At 48.6% G+C, this 22,069-nt stretch overlaps 2 protein-coding genes across 2 annotated transcripts; both read right to left on the bottom strand.

The window, feature by feature from the left end:
• Positions 1-422: 422 nt before the first annotated feature.
• LOC122398690 (tryptophan--tRNA ligase, cytoplasmic) lies at positions 423-2,564 on the bottom strand. The gene is made up of 3 exons (XM_043398788.1): positions 1,839-2,564; positions 735-1,672; positions 423-661 (listed from the first exon to the last, which is right to left on the bottom strand). The coding sequence occupies exons 1-3, from the start codon at positions 1,960-1,962 to the stop codon at positions 494-496; spliced, it is 1,230 nt and encodes a 409-aa protein (XP_043254723.1). The 5' UTR covers positions 1,963-2,564; the 3' UTR covers positions 423-493.
• Positions 2,565-3,047: 483 nt separating this feature from the next.
• On the bottom strand, positions 3,048-21,520 carry LOC122398899. Its single transcript, XM_043399165.1, has 10 exons — positions 21,309-21,520; positions 8,746-9,079; positions 8,040-8,585; positions 7,231-7,955; positions 6,905-7,082; positions 6,515-6,673; positions 4,923-6,295; positions 4,419-4,832; positions 4,216-4,347; positions 3,048-3,547 (listed from the first exon to the last, which is right to left on the bottom strand). Exons 2-10 carry the CDS (start codon positions 9,019-9,021, stop codon positions 3,358-3,360), a joined length of 3,993 nt encoding a protein of 1,330 aa, XP_043255100.1. The 5' UTR covers positions 9,022-9,079; positions 21,309-21,520; the 3' UTR covers positions 3,048-3,357.
• Between the last annotated feature and the right edge of the window lie 549 nt (positions 21,521-22,069).

The raw sequence follows: 22,069 nt of genomic DNA, 5'->3' as shown, positions 1-22,069 counted from the left end.
ATAACGGATCGTAAGAATTTAAAATAGATTTTTTATAAAGTTGATGATTTTAATACATTCCTGTCAAGTCATATTCCAAATAACCATAATTGAATCAGGAATAACAAGATATCTTATTTGATAAATTCAAACTGACTTTGGCAGTTAATTTTAAAATGCTCTGTGCATGTTTTCTTTAGCTAATCAATATAACAAAAATAATGGACTACTTTCATGGAGAATTAATAACATATTTTTTAAAGTTTGTTTTGAAAATATATGGTGAAAAATTTGTTATATCTCTATGTATATTTAGATAGGAAGGACCGTAGATATAATTATGAATCATTTTTATAAAAGCAGTTTAATCTATCATAATCGCATTTCGAAAAATAAATTTTTTAACAAATCAATTACTTTTATGATTCTAAAATAAATAAAATTAAATAAACTCATGAAAAGGGAGTTTTTGTGGAAATGTGCTTTATATACATAAAGAGTAATTTTTGTGCAACTATTTTACTTTTGTTGTAAAACCAAGATCCCTAGGAATCATATACTCTCTGACTGTGTCGTCTGTTAGTTTACTTCTAGTTGCTTGATGCGCAGCTACCAGAGGTTGCAAAATATCTATCAATTCTTTTTTAAGTTCTCCTGTTAAAATTTCTCCACTAGTATAACCCTGAAAATTACGATCGTTCATGTTTCTTATATGTACCAGCATATAATTAAAAGAGTCATAGATTTAAACTTACTTTTCTAAGTTGTTCTAATTTTTCATCATCTTCTAGAAAGAATCTTAACCATTGATACGATATATCAATTTCACAATTGCCTCCTAGTTGCCTATGTAATTCGACAGTGGCCTGCCCTCCTGAGAACGCATGTTTGTTAACTTTATTTTTTATTTGCTTGGCTGTATCTGTCAAGAATATTGCAGTGTTGTCATTGCTAGCAGACATTTTTGTTTTAGAGCCCTGCAAGGCTGGGAAGAATACAGAATGTAGTAAAGCTGGTTTTGGGTAGCCAATCTTTGGCGAAACATCCCTTGTCATTCGAAAATAAGGATCTTGATCAATGGCACATGGAATCAAACAATGAACTTTTGCATTCTTAAAAATAAAAGGAAAAGTCCCAGAAATTGCTGGTGCAGCTTGAGTAGGTGGAAATGCAATTTTTCCAATCGGATCGCTATCTCCAAATCCAAATATGCCTTTCACTTGGTTGAACGTAACGCATCTTTGTATCCTAATTATATTTTGATAGAATGCAGGATTATTTCCAATATGTTCTAAATTGGAGAAGATGAAAGTTTTGTCTGGCTTGAAACCAAGAGCAATAATGTCTTTTGCATTATTATAGGCCAGCTTGATCGCATCTTCTATCTTTATATTTTTCCATATTGCTTTTTCATCGTCGGTCAATTGTACGACTAACGGAACTTGAAATACATCCTGTAACCATTTACAAAACATAAATGGTATAAGATGGCCCAAGTGCATGGAATCTGAACTAGGTCCTCTACCAGTGTAAAGGTAAAAAGGTTTTCCTTGTTCGTACAAATTTAAAATAGTATGCATGTCTCGATGAGAAAAAAATATTCCTCTTCTAAGGAAATGGTGAGGTTTTTGGCCAGTGATTTTCTCAAACCTGGATAATAGTTCTTCATCGATTTTTGAACTCCCGAATTTCCCTGTAATAATAAAGAGGAATTGGTTACGCAAATTTCCGGCTTTTGAAAAACATTATAACCTACGTGAAATCAACATAACAAAATAGTAGTTATTTTTGTTAATCCAACAAAAATATTTCTAATTCTTAAAGCATTCTTTATAAAATATTATCTTTGTAGAACTCACTAATCAGTTTATCGTAATCAATTCCAGTTTCGTTTGTAGATGTAACGTCCCAGGGCGTTACAACGTCCTCATCCGTTGTTCCGTTTAATGTTACCGCGTCAATTTCTACTCTCTCTGCCGTCATTTTTCGTTATTTTTTATTTTGTTCAATTTATAAATACAGTTAAATAAGTACTTGTACGAGGAACGTATGTCATATGCTACCATGCTATTGCCTTAGGCCAGGGAGATCAGTGATGACGAATTCGCGGCTTGAGAAGCCAACAATCGTGGTTTCCTACTTTCCTTCAGAGATGTCAGATTGAGCACCGCGCGTACTACTCACACTACATACTAACGCATGCCCTCTTTCTCGATTATCCGAAGCTGCCCGAAGTAATTTCGGACCACCTCGTGGAAATCTACCCGTTATTATTTACCGTTTAATTAATAATCGTATCGCTCTTAGCCGGGTAATGCAATTATTAATTAAAAACTAAACAATATTAACAAATTGGCTGCGATCCGCCTTGCATAGGTTATCACGAATATAGTGCTTCATCGTTAGGTTAGTTTTGATTCTCATCGATTCGTCAGAGACGAGGTATACGAGTAGATCGTTCACCCAATGTATTTTTTCGACCCATTTTTATAGGGTCTCGAAATCCCATTACCTTTTTCGTGTCATTTGCAACATTACCGGCAGATTTAGAAATGAATTTCTCACATGTATTTACGCACGCACTACGCTATCAGCCCATCAATACTAGTTCGGTGAATAGTTTGGCGACTGACCGCCATCTATGAGAAGAGGACGCTAAAATCACCTCGGAATTTTCACGTCGGTATGGCAGTCAGATTAGGCCACGAAAGTCCATAAGGTGTAAGCTGTCTACTCGTATACGTCGTCTGTGGTGAAAGCGTATCACTTTTATCTTATAATTACATTTATTTTAGACCGAATATTAGCTTCTTTACTAGATTCAAATCGTAATTTCTGCCATATTTAGCGCTGTATTCTTATTCCATTACGAATATCGGTGACACTGGACTTCATGTCGAAATGGTAAAAATATTCTAGATCATTGTTTCTCAAGCTTTCTTTTTGACTTTGTAGCCTCCCAAGTTCAATTTGGCTCATATCTATCGCGGTTGATATTTGTTGATCAAAATGACAGAATACATTTTAAGAAGGTAATGTTTTATTGACTTATATTACATATGTGTGTGTATCTGTGTGCGCGTCCGTATAGATGTGTGTATGCGGAAGAAAATACGCTCGCAATCGTCGGTGCGATTTACTATTGCAAGATAGAATCTCTGAGATTTAACCATAACGCGTATAACCTACACGATGTGTGCAATTACGAGATAATTTACGCCCTCGCGTAAAGTATTTTATTTATTCACGAACGATCGACGTTCGATTATTCGTCTTTCCTCGAAACTTCCCTAAAAGTACGACGATCGTAAAGAACGCTTCGAACGTAGCAACGTGTACGGGCAGTAGCAACGCGTACAATCGAAATGTTCGGGACGATTAACTCGGAATGGGCGGCGGAGGCGGTTGAGGATTGAAAGCAATCGGTCGGTAAGTCTTCTTTTTCGTGAATGGTTGCACTCCGTTTAGTATGAAATCATGCGTAGGATTCCTCGGCCGTTTCGCTGGTTCCACCGGTGTTTCCTCTTCCGAGGTTGCAGCATCGTCGCTTCGTTCCGGACTAGCCGACCTGCTCAACGTTCGCTCGTGTTTGTTTGCGTTCGTTTCTTTCCGTTATCTCGTCGCGTTTCGAATCGGCGGAAAGAGTTCACTGTTCGACGAATCGGTATTTCAACGAATCTTATTCCAGAAACGTGAATCGCGCGTGAACCGTTTCCGCCAGGATTCGACCGAGTTTTGCGAATCGAATCGAATCGACGACCATCGTGGAAAACTTTACATCGATATACATACATATGTATAAGTAATTTTCAGAGAACACGTCGATTCGACAAGCATTCCGAGCATCCGTTTATATGGTACTTTAGCTAGAGTCTGACGGATCCATGCGCAATTAGAAGCGTTACCTGGCTTAGCTTTAGCGAAGCGTTGTTAGATGACTAGAGGCGTTAAGATTACGCGTAATACATATATCATGCCCACCTTAAAACCTGCGTGAAACGAAAAACGAAAAAGCCAACGATTAGTAATCGGAAACGAAACGGTTTGGAGGGACTCGAGCAAAGAGGAAACGCGATCGCTTTTCATGCAGAAAATAGCCAGAAATGGATTGTTAATACGTAACGTTCGTTGAATCGAAGATAGCAAACGATCGTGTTCGATGTAGCACACAAGGGTAGGAAAAGTACGGTCGACTGAAGCAGAAATGGAGGCTGGTACGACTATCGTTGAACGTACCTAGATCGATGATGCGGTTTGCTTTTTATTCCAGTCTCCCTGGAATGCGGCCTGGTGTTTGGCTGCGAGAATTCGCTGTCGCTACTCGCGAAGGAGGATCTACCTATCATCGCACCGTGCGCGAAATCTTTCCTGCAGGACGAAACGATTACACGGTGGTCGCCTCTCGGAATCATAGTTTTCTCGAAGATCGATGTACTTGCCTGTAATTGTCGGACCTGGGGGTGGAGTTGGACGTTACAGGCTTGGCAGGATGAACGTTTACGTCGACGAAGACGGGTGAACTTTTAGGGATATCGCAAACGATCTTTGGATGAACGGTAGTTTGTTTGTATTCTAGGTTCGACGAGGTATCCGGGGCCCAGTCGTAGTATTTGGGTCGGTAGCTGATTTGTTCGCCGCGACGGTGCTTCGAGTCGGAGGCTGAACCCGAACCCGAACCAGAGCCAGGCTCTCGTTGTCGATGAAATTCGCTGCTCGCGTCCAAGTTCTTCCCAGCCGTGGTCGCCGATTTTCCAGCCGGCAACCAGGTCGGCGACGAAGCCGTGGAAGATGGTGCTCCGTCGGGTTCCGCGCGAGACAACTGCGAACCATCCCACTCGACGGCCGGCATGTTGCTGGACAAAAATTAATACAAAACGTGTGTATGTGTTAGAACACGCTCGATGGTGTTATAGGCCGTGGCCGTGCTCGTATTCTCGACTCACTTGAAATTCTCTTCCATTTCCTTGAACAGCCGCAACTGTTGCCTGATGTTGGCCTTCTCCTTGGCGCGCTTCCGCTGAAACTCCTCCTCGACCTTCCGCATGGCTTCGAGCTCGCCTTTCCTCTGCCGTTCCTTCGCCTCCGCCTCCCTGGACAATTTCTCGGCCAACCTGCGCCTCTCGATCTGTCTGACCGTCGACTGGAAGGTGAACCGTCTGCTCTTGGACTTGCTCTTTGGTTGAGGTTTCCTCTCCGCGGACTCGCCGGACGGTTCTCCGTTCGATTCTCGCTCGCAGGTCGACGACTGTCGTCTTCTTTGCTTCGCCTCGCCGTTGTTCTCGTACGATTCGACGAAGCTCGAGCGCTCCGCGACGGCTCTCGAGCTCGCGATCCCGCCCACGCACGACCTCGAATTCTTCGAGCGTCGTTTCGCCGTGACCGCGCGCTCCTTGGAGTTTTCGGTGGTCGCCTCCTCGCCGGTGGCGATTTTCCGTCCGTTCAGGCTCAGCACCCGGTGTTCCGCTTCGTTCGACTCCGGCAGATACATCACGTGACCGCCGGGCGTCAGGTACGAGAAAGACGGAGGCTTCATCACCACGGGGAAGTCGTTCACTTTGCCTTCGGACACCAGCTCGTCGCCAGCGTCGTCGTCCACCTCGTCGTCGCCTTCAGCGTCCTCCTCGTCCCCCGCTATATCGTCCTCGTCCTCCTCCTCCTCCTCCTCCTCCTCCTCCTCGTCCTCGTCCTCGTCCTCGTCCTCGTCCTCGTCGTCGTTGACGTTCTCCTCGGGATCGTTCCGAGGCACGAACGGCCTCCACACGGACGTCGAGACCCGCGTCACCTCGACGACCTGGTTGTGCTGCAACGAGGTGGGCGCGCTCGTCGACAGGAACCAGTTGTCGTCGAGAACGTCGGGCGCCGACTTCCTGTGGAGGTCGTGGCCGCCGATACCGAACGCTCCGGACACCGATCTCTTGAGCTTTTTCAGGGAATTGAACGCGGACACCTCTCTGGGCTTGGTCTCGGGGGCGCAGAGGTACGACCTCGAGTCCTCGCGAGGCAACGAGAGGGAGAAGACGTGCGCTCTGGGAGGATATTTTAGAGGAGTTGCCAGAGGCGGCGGCGAGTCCACGCCAGCGTCGCTGCTCGATTCCTCGCCCAGGTCCTGCTGCGGCGTCCACGTCGGTCTCGTCGCCGGCGTCTTTATTCGATTGATGGTGCTCACGTCCAAGGAATCCTCGTTCGGCGCCCCGGCGTCCCCGGATATCCCGGAATCGCCGGACTTGTCGTGCAGACTCCTAGGACCGAGCGCGAGCAGAGGCGGCGGGGGCGGCGGAGGCCTCGAGAGACGCTCTATGCGTTCCTCGAACATCACCTGGAACGCGATCGAGGCAAACTTTTAGCGTTATCAATTATCATCAGATTTTACGATGCTTTGATCGTTTTTGCAGGCCAGTACGGAACGGAATGGTTCTGAGATCGACGAATTCTAGAAGGAAGCGTGTATCGGAAGGAACTACAGATTGGTTCGTAAGGAAATTTTAATAACAGAGCGGGTACGAGGTACGAAATTGTTTATTAACGTTTTACGAACCGGTATTTCTTCGCTGGCGGTGCTCATACTCGGTCCTGGCGCTTCCAGAGCGGATAGTAATCTCCACGCTGCGGACGGCGAAAATCGTGGGATTTCCAGCTGCTTTTTTGGCAAGGTTGGTCGTAATTTCAGCGAGATGTCTTCTACCACGTTTCGTCCCTGTAAAATAGCAGAGATTTCTTGCCACGGTGGTATAACAGTTATCCGGTACATCGATTTACAAATTATCCAAACTTTTCTTTTTTTATGACATTCAACTGTTTTCTATTATAGTTTCAGGCATAGATCGTTCAGGATACATGGGATATATGGAGTATATTCAGGTTTGATTCGTATATTTCTGCTTTGATTATCCAAACGAACGAAATTAATAAAAGATTCCTCGCTCACAGAGTTGTCGTCCGTATCCTCGGCCGTTTCCACGGAAGATCTACCGTCTTCCACATCCCGGAACTTGGCCCGCGTTTCCTGTTTCCGGTGATGAGAGCCGTCGCGAGATTCGCTGGTCAGGATCTCGTTCATGCCGAAATAGAACGTCTTTGGAGCTGGCTGTGTCGACGAAGCGAACCTACAGAAACACATCGCAACAGTTCGTTCTAAAAGTACAGGAGGAACTCGACAGGGAAAAGCTATATCTCTAGAATTATTGATTTCCAGTTAACAATTTGGTAAAAATCAACGTTAAGTAAAATAATTCAAAGAAGAAATAAACTCACTGGTCGTCCTCCCGTCGATGTTCCTCCAGGGTTTTCGCTTCCTCGGAGAAAGCAGGTGCATTTTTAGTTTCCGGTTTGTCCGTAGCGGGCCATTTCTCGTCGTTCGATTGCTTGCGTCTGTTGTTGGCCTTATCCCCGTTCCACCACCTGGGATCCGAGTTCTCCTTGTCCCCGGTTTTCCGCTGGACCGTTTCCGGCGTACTCGATCTTCCGACGGCCCAGCCTCTGGTCTCGCGAGCATCTTTCGCGGCACGCGGCCGTTCCGCCACACCGACCGTTACTTCGACGCGCTTGCCGTGTTTCGCGCCTTCGTTGGCTCGTCGGCGACGGTCCGCCGCCTTCCGTTCGATCCTCTCTCGCAACGGTTTCCTGGCCTCGTCTCGATCGGGACTGGACGCCGGCCTCTCCGTAGGTTTCGATTCCTCCGCTCGTCTGCCTCGACTTCTGCTCTTCGGGGACAGACGCTCGTTGGCGTCGCGACTCTCGCGTCCATCCGGACTCTTCTCTCGAAATGCACGATCTCCTTCGCAGCCCACCGAGACGTCCAATCGACGATCCAACGATCGAAACTCGGTCGTCGATTCGCCGGCGTTCGCGGTGCCTGTGAAATCGAGCTTGTCGCGTACTCTTCTCGCGACTTGGATCAGCTCGGCCTGAAACTCTGGGCTGCTCATGCTCCTCTGAAGCGTGTTCTTCCCGTCGATCTGCTTTGGCCGTTGTCGATGCTCGTCCACGCGACGAGGATCCACCTTGGTCTCGCTCGATTCCCGTCCTCCTCCTCCTCCTCCTCCTCCTCCTCCTCCTCGTACTCGTTCGCGATCGAACGCACGATTCAATCCTGACAGCTGCCAGCTGACCTGAGCCTTCTTGCTCTCCGCTCGCGTCTTGAAGAGACGAGAGCGTCGCGGCGGCGGCTGTACCTCCCTCTCGAATCGACATCGAGCGTCGAGGTCCCTCGCGCATCGAGGATCGCCGGCGCTCGTCGCGTCGCCGGTCAGCTCGAGCAGCGTCGGCGGAGCCGGTGCTTTGTACTTCTTTCTAGCCTTGTATCTGCTCTCGACGCGATCCTTGACGTCCCTGTCGACGCGACGGCAGTTGGACGACCGTCCGTCTTCTCCGTCGGCGGATTTACCGGCGATCTGTCGATGATCCTGGAACGACGCACCGACGTCGGGGGAATAGCGGAGATCGGGCTCGCTGCCGAACCTTTTCAGCTCCGCGGCGATCTCCTGCTGGCTGGCGTCGCTCTGGTAACGTCGACAGTGTCGCTCGATCCTCCTAGATCGGGGCTCGGCGACGTTCGACGCCGAGGTGCTCCTGCCTCGGAACGGACCCTCGTGCTGAAACATTGCTTTCTTCGTCAGTAAACGGATCAAAGAACTTTCTCCTTCTATGGGGATACGCATGAAATTTCGGGGAAACATTTGTGCCCACGTATTACGTGCTCAGTAAGGAATTTTTTCAACGCAATGTGGATGGAAGGCAGTACGGGTAAGCTCGAAACGAACGTTTTACCTTGCCGAGGTCGCGCGAGGACGCAAACGTCGGTGGTCTGCGGCCGCTTATGGTCCCTCCGTTGTGAATGATGCTCCCGTTGTCGGTGGCACGCAGTCTCTGATTGGGTGGCTCGGGAAGGACCTTCCGTGCCGCCGTGGGCTGCTGCGACCGATGCCTCGCGAGCTCCCGAGGAAAGGATTGCGACCACCCGCGGCTCGCTTCCGAACCCGGCAGCCCGTTCGAACACATGGACGCGGCCTGTTCGTCCCGCGAATTGCTCCCATTGTTGCCCATCCTTCCGTCCTTCGCGTTGCCGCCTCACGAGAAACGCCACCCGTCCGCCATCGTGCATCTGTCGCAACGGAAACTCTCTGTCATCCTTTCGATTCCTTTCTCGTCGTTTAACCCTTAATCGGATCACCGATCACCCCCCACCCTAAACATTTTTTGATAAATATAAACTAAACGTTAAGTAAAACGATGGAATGCTGTTGGAATGGAGAGTCCGCTTGAAAAAGATAGAGAGCAATTCGCGTCGGTCGATGGAAATCGAGAGAAAATCAAAGCACGTCGGAAGCTAATTAACGTCGAAGAAGGACACGTTTCTTATCGAAGAGCCAACGCCGAGGAATACCGTATTTTCACCGTAAACCGATCGTACAAGCAACGCAGTGTCGCAGCGTTTAAAAGCAAAAGAATCGTTCGAGACTCGTCGGTTGTACGAGAATTATGACCATTCCTGGCCGAGAACCGGTGGTCGTCGAGTAGAACGAGTGCAGTGAGTCAGACGCGCGGGAAATTTCGCGGCCCGTTCGAACCAGGGGCGACGGATGTTCGCGCCGAGCAGCCGAGGATGACGGAGAAAAGGTGTCGAGTAACGAGAACGAGTAAGGAACAAGACTGTCCCCGGGAGTAGAAAGACAAGAAAGAGGAGACGAGGAAGGAGGAAGAACAGAGGAAGACGTTTACCCCTCGCTGCGATCGCAAGTCGAGAGTCGTCCAACTCCGCGATCGATTTCGAACTCTCGATCGGAGCCACGGTATTCGTTGGAAACGGGGCCCAATTTCTGCGGACGTACGAGATCGAACAGGCCCGTTTCGGTTCCCTGTTGGCTCTCGTCCGTCGAAGCGAAGCGAAGCGGCAGGCAACCGAGATACCACCGATAACGGGTTTTGCCTAACGGTTTCGAATTGGTTCGAGAGACGCGATAAATCGACGAACGACCCAGACCGGATCGCGACGATCCGACGCGGTAGATCACGCATCGACGAACCCGCGTCGCGCTCGATCGCGGCTCTCTCGCGTATCGCCGATTCGACGAGGAATCCTACCGAAATGGAATAATTACACAGGGTGTAGAATTCACGACTACATTCCACAAAAGACTTTATACAAACGAGCTTGTTTTCGAGTTATGGCGAGTTTCTTCTTTGACACACCGTATTTGGGCCTGGAGACGTTTTATCATCGACCGTCTCACCCTTTCCGTTTCTCGGAAATATTTTAAAATTGTTCGGCAAGCGTCTACGAAACGGACGGTCGATCCACTGAAAACGTAAAACGCGACGTTGCGTAAAGTCGAAGAGAAAGTTGCTCGAACATGTACCAAGATGCTTGAGAGCGTATCGTCGTCCTTACGTTTCATCGGTTTTTAAATCGTTTTGTTCGGTGGCTCGTAGGAAGAATATCACACACGCTTCCTATTTAATCTACGCAACGAACTTTCAAACGAAGAATCGGATCTCGCACGCGATCCGATCGAATCGTTAAACCGCGCTGCCAGGCTTCCAGAGAAGCCTGGTTTATGCGATTCTCGATCGCGTTTACGAGCACGGTACAGGGTAGACTGGTCCACGAATTCTTTGTTGCCGAGTCACAACGCGTATATTCTCCAAAATCTGCCAACGGGAGTACAACGTTTTCGTGTACACGCCATTAACGAGAATCGCGTGTTGAAACCTTATTTATCTTTCCATACAATTTTATCCGTTCTCGCTACGAATAGTAGCATGTAGGAATGCTCGTCTATCTCGCGCGGTGGGATAATAGAATCTCCTACGTGGATATATTACGGCCAGTATAGTTTTAATTGAATCTGATTGGAAACACGATGCGAAATAAACTTTCCTCTCGTTATCTGGAAGATAATAAGATCTCGTTTACTATCGATCGCTTGCACACGTACTTACGTACCTACGAATTTTAACTATCGCGATTTCGTATCGTCTTCCCGAAACACCGCGCCGCGCTATTCGCGTCCAATAGAAATTCTTCGGAGATTCAAACGTACAAGTTTCCTTGCGTTTATAGGTTTTCGATAAAAGCACCGTGTTATTTTCGTTGACTCGAGTACCGTGTACACGCGACCGCAACAGACAATTAACCGTGAAGATAAAAATGTTGTTCGTGACCGACGTATTCGTTGTTCGTTATGCACCGAACACTAAAACCGCATAACCGCATATTTCGTGCATACGTACGGCTATCGAATATGAAATGCTAATATATTCCGGCATTCACTGGCCCCCGACAATTAGGGAGATACCTGTGTATTCCGTGTTCGACGATCAAGCCGAATAAAAAAGTATTCTGCCGTTTGACGGCACGACACGCGCTAACAACGGAATACAAAGTAACGAGGTATTCAACTCCGTGGAAAAAAACGATTTCGCGAGGAAGGCTAAACGTTTACCGATGCATCTGGAATAATGTGTCGATGGTTGGTGGATAAAATTCGAGTCCGTGTACTCACCGGGAACGTTAAAGCGTGTTGTCGGTTTTGGTTCGCGAGCGCGTATCGTTGCGCCAAGAGGCTCGGGACAGGTGAATCGAGAAAGGAAGAAAAACGTGTGACTGATCGGATCGACTGATCGGATCGGATCGGATCGGATCGGATCGGATCGAATCGGATCGAGGTCGCGGTCCTCGTGCGAAAAAGAAAGTCTTCCTGGGGCGCGGACGAGTCCGATCCGGTAAATCCGGTGAGAGCGGACGAGACGCGACTCCTGTCAGCCTGTTTTTTTTGCCATCTCCTCTCCCCGTTCTCTCTTCGCTTTCGACACCGAGCGCGCATCGATGACCGAAATTCGTTTAACGAGGTTCCGCGCACCGGAATCCGTAAAGAATCCGAAAGTTGGCAAACGAACGAACCCGCTCGATTCGCGGCCACGCAAATCCTCCAGACTTTTAAGACTTAAGGTTGTCAAAATTTCCACGACCATCGGGACTATTAAAAGAGAGTTTTAATCATATGTATCGCATTAGTATTTGGTTCGGAGAACATTGCCAAAAGATACGCTGAGATCTTGAATTTCGTATTTATCCCCAAAAGGATCTCTGCATACGCTAGCTCTTCGATCCGGGTTACGTAGCGGTCATCGATCAGCTTTATTGCATGCACCGTATTTTACGATAAAAAAAAAAAAATTCAAGAATCTTGCCGCGTCACACGATGACCAATTTTAAATCGCGAACGACGATGAAACATATTTTCGTGAGCAAACGCGTCGCGTATAAACGTATTACCGGTAAATGGGATTTCGATTATTACGATACAATAAAGAGACCGACGTACGCCGTGGGGTACCAGGTGAAAATCGATGAATTGGAAATGGACCTCCTGGAACGAAATATCAGAAACGTTTCGAACCGGAAACAGTCAATTTACTACTTTCCAATCTATCTCCGATAATCCTCTAATCGCCAGGATCTGTCTAAATCTTTTTATACATCTTCTCTCGACTACTAAATTTCTTTTCTGTCCACTATTATAACTCTCTCCCAATTAATATACGTTTCATAGATTTCTACGCCTCGTTTAAACGTACCCCGTTGATTTATTCTTCCTTTTCGATTTTGCTCTTCTTCTTCTTTGGTAACGGTGTCCTTTCACTGGTCTCGCGTTTAAGTTCGTTTTGTACTTTGTTCGAACAGTTTCCAAACGATAAGTGTTTGCTCGTTGAAACCGAATCCATAAACGTTCGATCGAAATGTAAACCTCGATAATAATTGGAAACTACCGTTCAACTACCGTCCCTGTACGAAATATCGTATATTTTGACGGTAATTTTGGTAAACGTGGAAGACGAAAGAGTTGAACGGTCGCTTAGGCGCGCGTGACCGAGAGAGACTACGCGTCCGATAGCGTATTTAGAGATGAATTTTCATGCAAACAGTCGGAGGACGCGGACTCGCGCTTACCGACGATCTCTACGGCCTACATTCCAGCTCTCGGAACGTTTCTAGAGATCGGCGTTGCGTAAAGAGACGACGCCGCGGTGCACGCGTGTCCGACGAGGTCTTCGAACGAGGAATTGCTTCCGAACGGTCGCGTACGATCGCGACCGCGGTGGAGCGTGACAGCCGTAATCGTCGGACCGTAATTCGCCGACGGCTGTAAGAGTTTTCGGAGAAAAGGAGCGGAATATGCAAACAAGAGACACTCACGAGCATACGCGAGTAGCGAGTCGCGCGCTCGACTCGACCGCACGAACGAAAACTTCCTACTAACAGAGCTTGGCGTAATTATGAGAATATCCAGGCTTAGGATCGCCGCTATGATAAGCAGCCAAGCGTAAAAATTTGTGTCGGGGCCCTTCAAGAGCATGAATGTGACGTAGTAAAGAGACCAGATTAGTCATATTCCAAGATTGGTATTAGTAATCTTAGTGTGTTCGTATCGTTGAAAAGTCTGGCAGTTCTATGAACGAGACCCAAAGGCACGAGAAATTATATCTTTGAAATGTCAAGTTAGCACTAGGACTGAATCTGATAACTTTGCATTCTAATCTAATCTTGCAAGGTAATTCCGAATCGAACTGAGAAAGGATGATCGGTGCATATTACAGTCAGGCCCTGAGGTTGTCGTCGAGTTTGGAAGAAACAAACATCCTGGGAAACGAGGATCGTTATACCGGACGGTTGCATTGGCGCGCGTCGACAGACACAGGCTGTTGTCCGTTTGCTCGTACGGCGATTAGTCGCGGATCGTTAAGCCCGCTTCACGGAACACGAGCACTAGGAATAGTTCCACGATCTTGGATCGATCTTACGCGCCGGACCTTCGCCTCGATTTCTCCCGTAACGGTCCAGATGGTACGAATTTTCACGTGTGCCGTAATTGAATAGCCCATTCCGCGTCGCTATTACAAAGCAAAGGATCGACGGCGATCGATTTCACGGATTCGCCGGGGGGAACACGGAAGTGGTCCGGAAACGGGTCGCGGAGACCTCCGGCCGTCCTTGACGTTAACGATCGACGATCGATTCTTGAGGGCAGTTTCGACGCTCGAACCGGACAAGATAAAAGCAAACGCGCTAAACGTTATCCGCGAACGAGAATAACGGCTGGCGAAGAAGAACGAGCGAAACGCGTAACCGGTTATCGTTTAACCGCCCTGTAATCGTTGGGTCTTCTTGTCTCTTGCTCGCACCGGAATTCCGATTTTTTCATTTCCTCTTGCTCCGCGACCGCCTTGTTCGAACTCGTCTACGCAAGAACGATCCGTTTCGTTAAACGAGCCGGCGCGGCGCGGCGTCGTGGCGCGGCCCGATCCTCCGCGATCGGAAAGCTCGGAGGAAAGTCGACGGCTGTGAAAAGTCCCCTTGTCCTCGTAACGCGCCATCGACCACATTCCAACCGACTTTCAGGAAATTCTCGAACAAGTACGCCCGGCTCTGGTCGATACGGACCTTGTTGTCGTCGTTCTTGCATCCTTATAACGTAAATAAAGAAAGTACGCGCCGCGTATCGAGTAAAATGCTTCTTTTCTAGCACCTAACGCGTCGACTGCCAACGTCGGCCATCTTGAATGACGCGATGTTTCGCCGAGCTGGTAAAAAAATTCATTTCGAAGATGAGATATCGAAGAGAATAAATCTAGATAGGGCTCCTGGGTGTTAACGAGGGTTTCTATTGTACAGTAAAAATTAGCTGCAATTTGAGAGGCTAAGGTCGAAGGAGCGCGAATCTTCGGGGGAAGGGAGTCGTAATAATCGGAGGATAAATAGGAAAACGTTCCGGTTGCTCGGTAAAACCCTGCGAGCGAATTTTCCCTCGGCTCGAGGCGAATTCTTCGCGTTCCAGGACTCGGCGTCGACAAAAAAATCTTGGACTTATCGAGCTCGAGGTTGTCGAGAATGTACGCGCCGTTACGCCATCGCGCGATCGTTTCTCTCGAGCCGACGCGACGCGACGGATCGGAACTCGCCGCGGCCTTTCCGTTTCGCTTCGACGAGCACCGTTTTCGGAAATACGTCTGTCGGCCCGATCCTCTAGTTTTCGGCGTAGTTTTCCAACGAACGGGTCGACCGATATTCCAGACGATCGTAAACGAAAATGAAACTTAAAGTATGTAAATTCGAAGGAAGTAAACCAGTTTGAGAAACGACCAAAGAACGATAATAAATTAATGTAAACATCGAGCGATCATGTGATTTGATAAAGGAAAAGGGGAACGCGAAGAAGAAAAACTTTGGTCCAACGAACACGAATATCCTTAGCAGTTGTATAATAATGCCTAAAAAAGATATAACAAGGAACTTCCAGTTAGGAAATACATGCATGCATGGCATGCATCGTTCCTTGATTTCGTCCCGCTCACGTGTTCAGCAACAGGTTAAATCTGAACGTACACTTTCCATCTGGAAGTTCCTTATTACATCTTTTATAGCCATTATTATGCAAGTACTGTTGATATTCGTATTCCTTTAGTTTTTGCCGCGCATTCCTGGTTTGTTGTCGGTAACGATCAATCGATTTCGGATAATTATTTGTGTTTACATGTATTTTACACGTATCGACCGACGCGCAAGTAAATATCATGTATAATAAATAGATAAATAAAGGTTGGGTGAGGGGGTGGTAGATGGAGGAGAGGAGGCAGGATGTCAAGAACGAGCACGGATGAGTTTTATTCGCGAGGCATTTGGGTCAGGCGCAGTCGCGCAAGTGCATCGTGTGGCGCACCCATTCGATCGGCACCTGTGCGCATGCGCCGAGGCTAGCTGCGATCCTAGAACTCTATCGAGGAGGATCGATCGGCCACGAGCGAGCGTCGCTCCTTGGACGATCGACGAGATCGGAGGAAACGCGAATAAAGAGAAGCGGAAATAAGGAGATTGATCGGTGGTAGCGGTAGCGCGTGCGCGCGCGCGCGCGGGCCTCGGTTGGAATCGTGGCATCGTGTCGCGGCGCGATGCGCTCCGCCATTAGAAATCGGCGAGCGTAGTTTCTCAGGAATTTTGGTATGCGGAAGGAAAGCTGCGAGGCGAGGGTCGAGGAGTGATTGAGCGAAAGGTGGAGGGAAGAGAAAAGACCAAATGGCGATGCTGCTGCTGGTGGTTGGTGATGGTGGTGGTGATGGTGGTGGTGATGGTGGTGGTGGAGCTCGCGGCGTGTCCATGTGTCTGTGTGTTGGCGAAGCAGGGTGGTGGTTGCAGGAAAGAGAAAGAAGGAGAAACGCAACGATGCGAGAATGGAAAAGAGCACGGAAGTTTGGGCGCGAAGTAGAGGTAGATGGCGTTCGGTCGTTTGGATACTCGATGCTCGTGCAATGGGCCACGGATAGCGAACACACGACACACAGACGCACAGAAACTGATCACAGCCACGATACCACCATTCCAGTGCGCTCGTTTCTCGCGGTCCGCGCACTCGATTGCGCATGCGAGCGCGCATTTTCCGTCCGACAGCTTGCTAAGCATTATAGGCGCGTACCTTTTTTTACGTCTTTATAACGCAAATTGCAGCCATAGGCTGCTTTTAAACCTGACCTCGAAGATACCGCACCGTACGAAACGCCGCGACACGGGACAGAGTCGTACGAAACAGCCGGCGAAAGTTTGACGAAACGTCGAAGGATGAAAAAAGGTCTGGTGCGCGCGTAAATTGCGATGTAGCGTGTTCTCCGGGACGATTATAAATCTTTCGATACGGAACGTACGTAACAGGTGTTGGAGAACGGGGTTGCTCGTGGTACGACCGAGGCGATCATTCGAGTCTAAAGGGAAAATCGAGTTCGAAAATATGTATACATATGGGACCGCGTGTAATAGTGTTAGAATTAGAAACAACGAACGAGGAGCAGACGCGGCAGCCGAATCGTATTCGATCGTACGCGTGTCCGATAAATCTTCAAATACTCGTCGACTCGCCGCCGCGCCGGTTGTACTACGAATAACGGAACCCGACTGTAACCTGAATCGTCCGACTTGGCGGTATACTCGAAGAACTCCATAAATTCGCCAATAGTTTTGCAAAGCTGTTCGAGACAATCGTATCTGTTCGAAAGGTCGAATAAATTGACTACAACTGGGTCAAAATGGCCACGCATTCCTCGCACGATGATCAAACATTGTCAATCGCCTACAAATCCTATTTACCCAGCACGCATACATTACGAGCAACGACTGTGAAGGTAAACGAGTATGAAACGACCGAGAAAGAGAGAGATAAAAATCAGGTTATGCGGAGGAAGTGAATTAACATCGTTGAAATATAAATCGCGGTAATGAGAATCGAGTTTAATTCAGATTTGAATGAACGCGGTGGAAACGTGAAATTTAATAGTCATTGGTAGAGCGAGACGAGAGTTTATTGCTTCTCCGTTCCGTCTAACCCGAATCAAACCCATGACGGGGTTTATGCGTTCGTACCGTACGCTATACGCCGAAAACGCGGGTTGTGAGTCGAGATATACGTGTACACGTTTTCGCGGAGCATAACAACATCTATTGCGGAACTTCCGGTGTACGGCACGCGGCCGCGCGCACGATCCTCGATGGCGACGTAGAATCGGACGTTTCTCAACCACGCTTTTTCCCGCGTGCCCTTTCGACTCGCAACGAGGCCCGGTCAAACGGTTTACCTTCGCCAACTCCGTCGCGTGATTCGACAAATTCTGCGACGTCGTCGCGCATAATGTTCGACGGCAACGTAATCGTCTCTAAACTGCCGAGGCGGACGTAATTCGTCGACCGAGTTAACACTTTGATGACCGCGCACGTGTCACGCGAAAGGTTATTGCAGGCCGCCAAAGACATCCGCGTGAGTTTCCAAACTGTTCTTCGACGCAACGCTTAATAAACGGCGGGTTGAGAGCCACAGTGATGCGAGTCGCATTTTGGCTACTCTGCGTAAAATCATCTTTTGCGTTCGTTGTTTAAAAAAGTGTTTGTTTGAATGCCGCGAGGAAATAACTCTGGCCAGTCGATTCGGAGACCCAAAACTTCTCGACCAGCTGGAACGATGGTTGTGTCAGTCGAAAGGGCGATACTCGCGATCGTTTGCTTTGATCTAGCGTTCCAGTTGGGACCGTTGCTCTTCCGAGCGCGCGTAGATCGTCGGGGGAAGGTTTTCGCGGTGGGTGCTCTCGGTGCGCGTAGGCGGTCGTCTACCGGCGTAGATCGAACGGCCCGATAACTCGATGAGACGTCCTCGACGCTGACGGACAAAGAGTGCGAGCCGACGAAAAGTGAAAGTTGCTGGCGCAAAGAGAGAACGATGCGAACGATCGTTGTAACGGTGCCTGGAAATTCGAACACCGAACAAGGAGGAGACTTCGATGCCGGGAATTTGCGTGCCGACGCTCGTCTAGCGCTCCTTATCGTGGGAAACGCATCGTCGCGAAAGATTTCCGGGGCCCAGACAGTAGGCGCGCGCGTTTCTTCCGCGAAAAGATCTGAAACTCGATGGCCGAAACTTTCACGCGAACGGGCATCTTATCTTTACTATAGGAACATTGCAAGCTTCGTCGAGACATAGATTTTCTATGCGGGAATCGAGAAGAAACGATAACGAGAGAAATCGCATAAGGTGTTAGCGACCTCGTTATACGTACTTAATACTTTTCGAGTATTTTAGCCGGTCAAGGCTACGCAGGAAGGTAGATTTGTTACGACATCGCGAGGCATCGCATCGGCCTGGTTTCTCGACTCGAGGGTATATTCGATCGATTTACAGGTGTAAATTCAGCATCAGCACAATCGTTGTCGAGCCTTCGCGCGAATTCTTTCGCCGTCGTCGCTGTTTTGCATCTTTTTAAGCTTTTGCTTTCTCCTGTAGACCAAGTGGGACACCGTCAACGACTCGCTGGGTCCATTACCGATGTATTTACGACGAGAAACTCCAAGAGTTTCGGAAATTAAAATATTCGAAAATAGGATGTCCGTGGTACGCGCGGATTCTCGCCGGAGAAAGTGTTGAACAAAAACGCGAGAAAAAAAAGTGGTTTTCCCGATCGTGTATACGATGGAGCCTTTGAGAAATTCGCGGTCTGAACGTGCCAGCCAGGTCGCTCGGCATTCTCTCCTCTGGTTGTTTGTTCGAAGGAGAGAAAGCGCTTAAACAGTCGCGCCGGTTCTATCGGCCAAGCCAACCTCTCGTGGAAACAAAACCGTACCGACGCGACGACGCAGTTACGGATAGATTTCATCGACGGTGATAAGAGCGACGCAGCATGAACTATGCTCTTATTGCTCGAACGCGCTCGCGGCCAAGTAACCGTGGTTCGACTCCTTATCCGCTCGTGTCGCTCAGCCTGTTTTCGCAGTCGATACGTATCCGTTTTCGATCTCCGAAGAAATTTATACGCGCGGACCCCATTCGATCCCGTAACAAGTTCGTTGAAATCTGGGTGAGTCAACACACCCTGGTCAACACCTTTTCTCCTCGTTGGTCAACGGGTGAACCAAAGTTCTGAAAAAGGGCCGTGGTTTAACGGGACCTCTCGCTCGATCCGTCCAGCGAAAGAAAACCAAACGAAAGGATAGAAACGCGCCTGGCAAAATTGATCGCGTGAAAAGAAGAAAGAGCGCGGAATCGCGACGCGACGCGACGGTTCGCTGCGCGAGGAACCGCAGCCGCGTTCTCAGGGAAGCCGGAGGAGAAAGACGGTGGTCTCCTCGCGAGCCGTGAGATACCTTCTCGTTAATTAGAAGCAAAACGACGAGCGAAAGCTCGATCGCGCGTAACGAGCGAACGCGATACCTACGCGTAGCCGACCGTGGTTCACCGAGGATCGATTCTTTTCTCGATGGTTGACGCTCGCTTTATTTCTCACTAACGCGATTCAATATGCTCTCGAACACCCTCTTACTTTTCTAACGATCTAGACACATTGCGAACAAATTGCGTTCTCCAAGAGAACAGGACCGCGGGAATCTGGTCTACCGTGAACGCGGAAAGAATCTCAAGCGGTCGCTTTCAGACGTTTTGCCCCGAAACACGATCCTTGTCGCTTTTCGCTAATCTCTCGCCTCTTTAAGGTAACTTATCTCCGACAAATATACCGCGTACGTACGCTTTATATTCCGGCTAAATACTCTCGAGGGACCTCGAACCGTGCAACGAACAAACTTTCTCTCTGTCTCTGCTTCTCGTACGGGATACTTGAACGAAGAAAACCGCTTGCGCGGCTCTTTGCTGCCGAGAATATGCGCGCGTTACGCAATCAGACGCATTGAAATAATAATGTTCGGCCTTGCGAAAAGAGCCTCGCCTTTTACACCGCCTCTTACGGATTTGTTCCAAGACCGATCGAAAGTTTGTTCGAAAGCGAACGAATGCGTAGCGCGGAGATTCGCCCGCGGGCAACGCTCGTCGTTGATCCCCCAACCATCTTCTTCGTGCAACTGTTTCGCCAACCGTGAACCAGAAAATTTTAATAAAACGTAAACGCGAATCATCCGTTAACAGAGTTTGCATCTATCCTTTGGGACAAGACGTTTCAATTACGTTATCTGTTATTCGAAATTAATTTAATCCATCTCCGGTGTAAACAGAGCTCGCGGTCGCAGCGGGGACGTCGAGCGCCGAGCACATAACGGGGCAACGTCACGGCGCGTTAACGTTCTTCCGATTTCGTTCGCGTACCCCATTCTTCGACTCGATGCTTTTTGGTAGAATTTTTCGGACCGCGCGCGATCTACGAGGCAACCGGGGCCAGCTTTCTACGAGACTAGTATCCCGCGAAAGGAAACGTTTGCCAACGAAACGATCGGATAAATCGCGCGGGAGAACAAAAGAATCTCGTTCGAGAATCAAATGTCGGCGGCTCGCGTTCCAGTCGATCCACGGATCTTTCGATCGATCGACCAAATCTCGAGATCCATAAATTCTCGTGCCTTCGAACGCTAATTGCGAAACCGAGTTTGCGATATTATGTTATGCAGAGTTCCGACCGTCTCTTTACCCAAACACGTTTGTTCGTTCGTTCGAGTCCAGACGATATCTTAGCCGCTTTCGTTTCGTCGCGCTCAACGAAATCACGCGCATTGTCTTCGCCCGCGAGAACGCGTTTTCTTCCGCGAGCATTGTTTCCTGCCTCGGAATCTACGATACGACGATATATGTGCTCGACTTCCGGACAAACTCAAACTCGTTTCGTTGTCCGTTGTGACAACGACCGTCCGATTTTCAAACGATCGATACTCGGAGCTTTCATAGCGGTTCGATATCTCGACGCTTGTATCGTTTTTTCAAACTTGAACGCCGATACCTTTGCGCCTCTCAAGTTTCTTCGTCGGACCGGAAGCTAAGCTGATCGTAAAACTACGTTTAGAGACGAAACGTGGTACACACCGATTGTCGATTCCACTGAGCTCCTTGTTCCACTTTTCTTCGCTTCTCACCGAGTCATCCCACGTAAACGATCGAAATCTCACGGGTGTCACTACGCGACTACTCGTCTTGATCGGAACGACGAGCGATCGATAGACCACGTAGCATTTAACTCGAGATACACTGGAGCACACGCGAAACCGCGACTACTCGATGTATCCTTCGAACGTGGAGTCGACGTATCGTTTGACGTTTGATTTGCGCCAAAAGAAAGAAGAACGTTTAACGAGAAACGGTGTAGAAGGATGGGGGGCGGCGGGGGGAGAGGGAAAAGGGGAAGAAGCGGAGAAAATGAGCGAGCGGGTAGAATGCAAAGAATGAAAAGGGAGGGAAGAGGAAAGAGAAGGAAAAAGAGAGCGAAGAATTGAAAATGCGGTACAATGCGGCACAATGTATCGAATGTTCGACGTCTCGAAGAGAAGTGCAGTTCGAGCATTCGCTATCCTCGAGCGCGACGCGAAATCAGGACTGAGCGCCGACCCTCGAATCCCCACCCCCAAAGCCTGGTTAAAACCGTTCTCCTACCTCCGCTCGGGCTTTACCTACCTTACCCTGTTCCCCACTACCGTGTAACGCATCGCATTTTCCCTTCCTCTCTATCCTTTGCACCGCTAACTTTTTCCTCTCTACATTCCTTTTGCAGCAGCCTCTGTTACAGTATCATTGCTCGTACGAACAATAAATGTATGTACAACAGCCGTACACTGTAACGTTCTTTTCTA

The sequence above is a fragment of the Colletes gigas genome, unplaced genomic scaffold, assembly GCF_013123115.1.
Source record: "Colletes gigas isolate AHSC1104 unplaced genomic scaffold, ASM1312311v1 Colletes_gigas_Sc00012, whole genome shotgun sequence".
In the NCBI taxonomy this organism is placed as follows: domain Eukaryota; kingdom Metazoa; phylum Arthropoda; class Insecta; order Hymenoptera; family Colletidae; genus Colletes; species Colletes gigas.
This window is presented reverse-complemented; position numbering and strand designations above follow the sequence as displayed.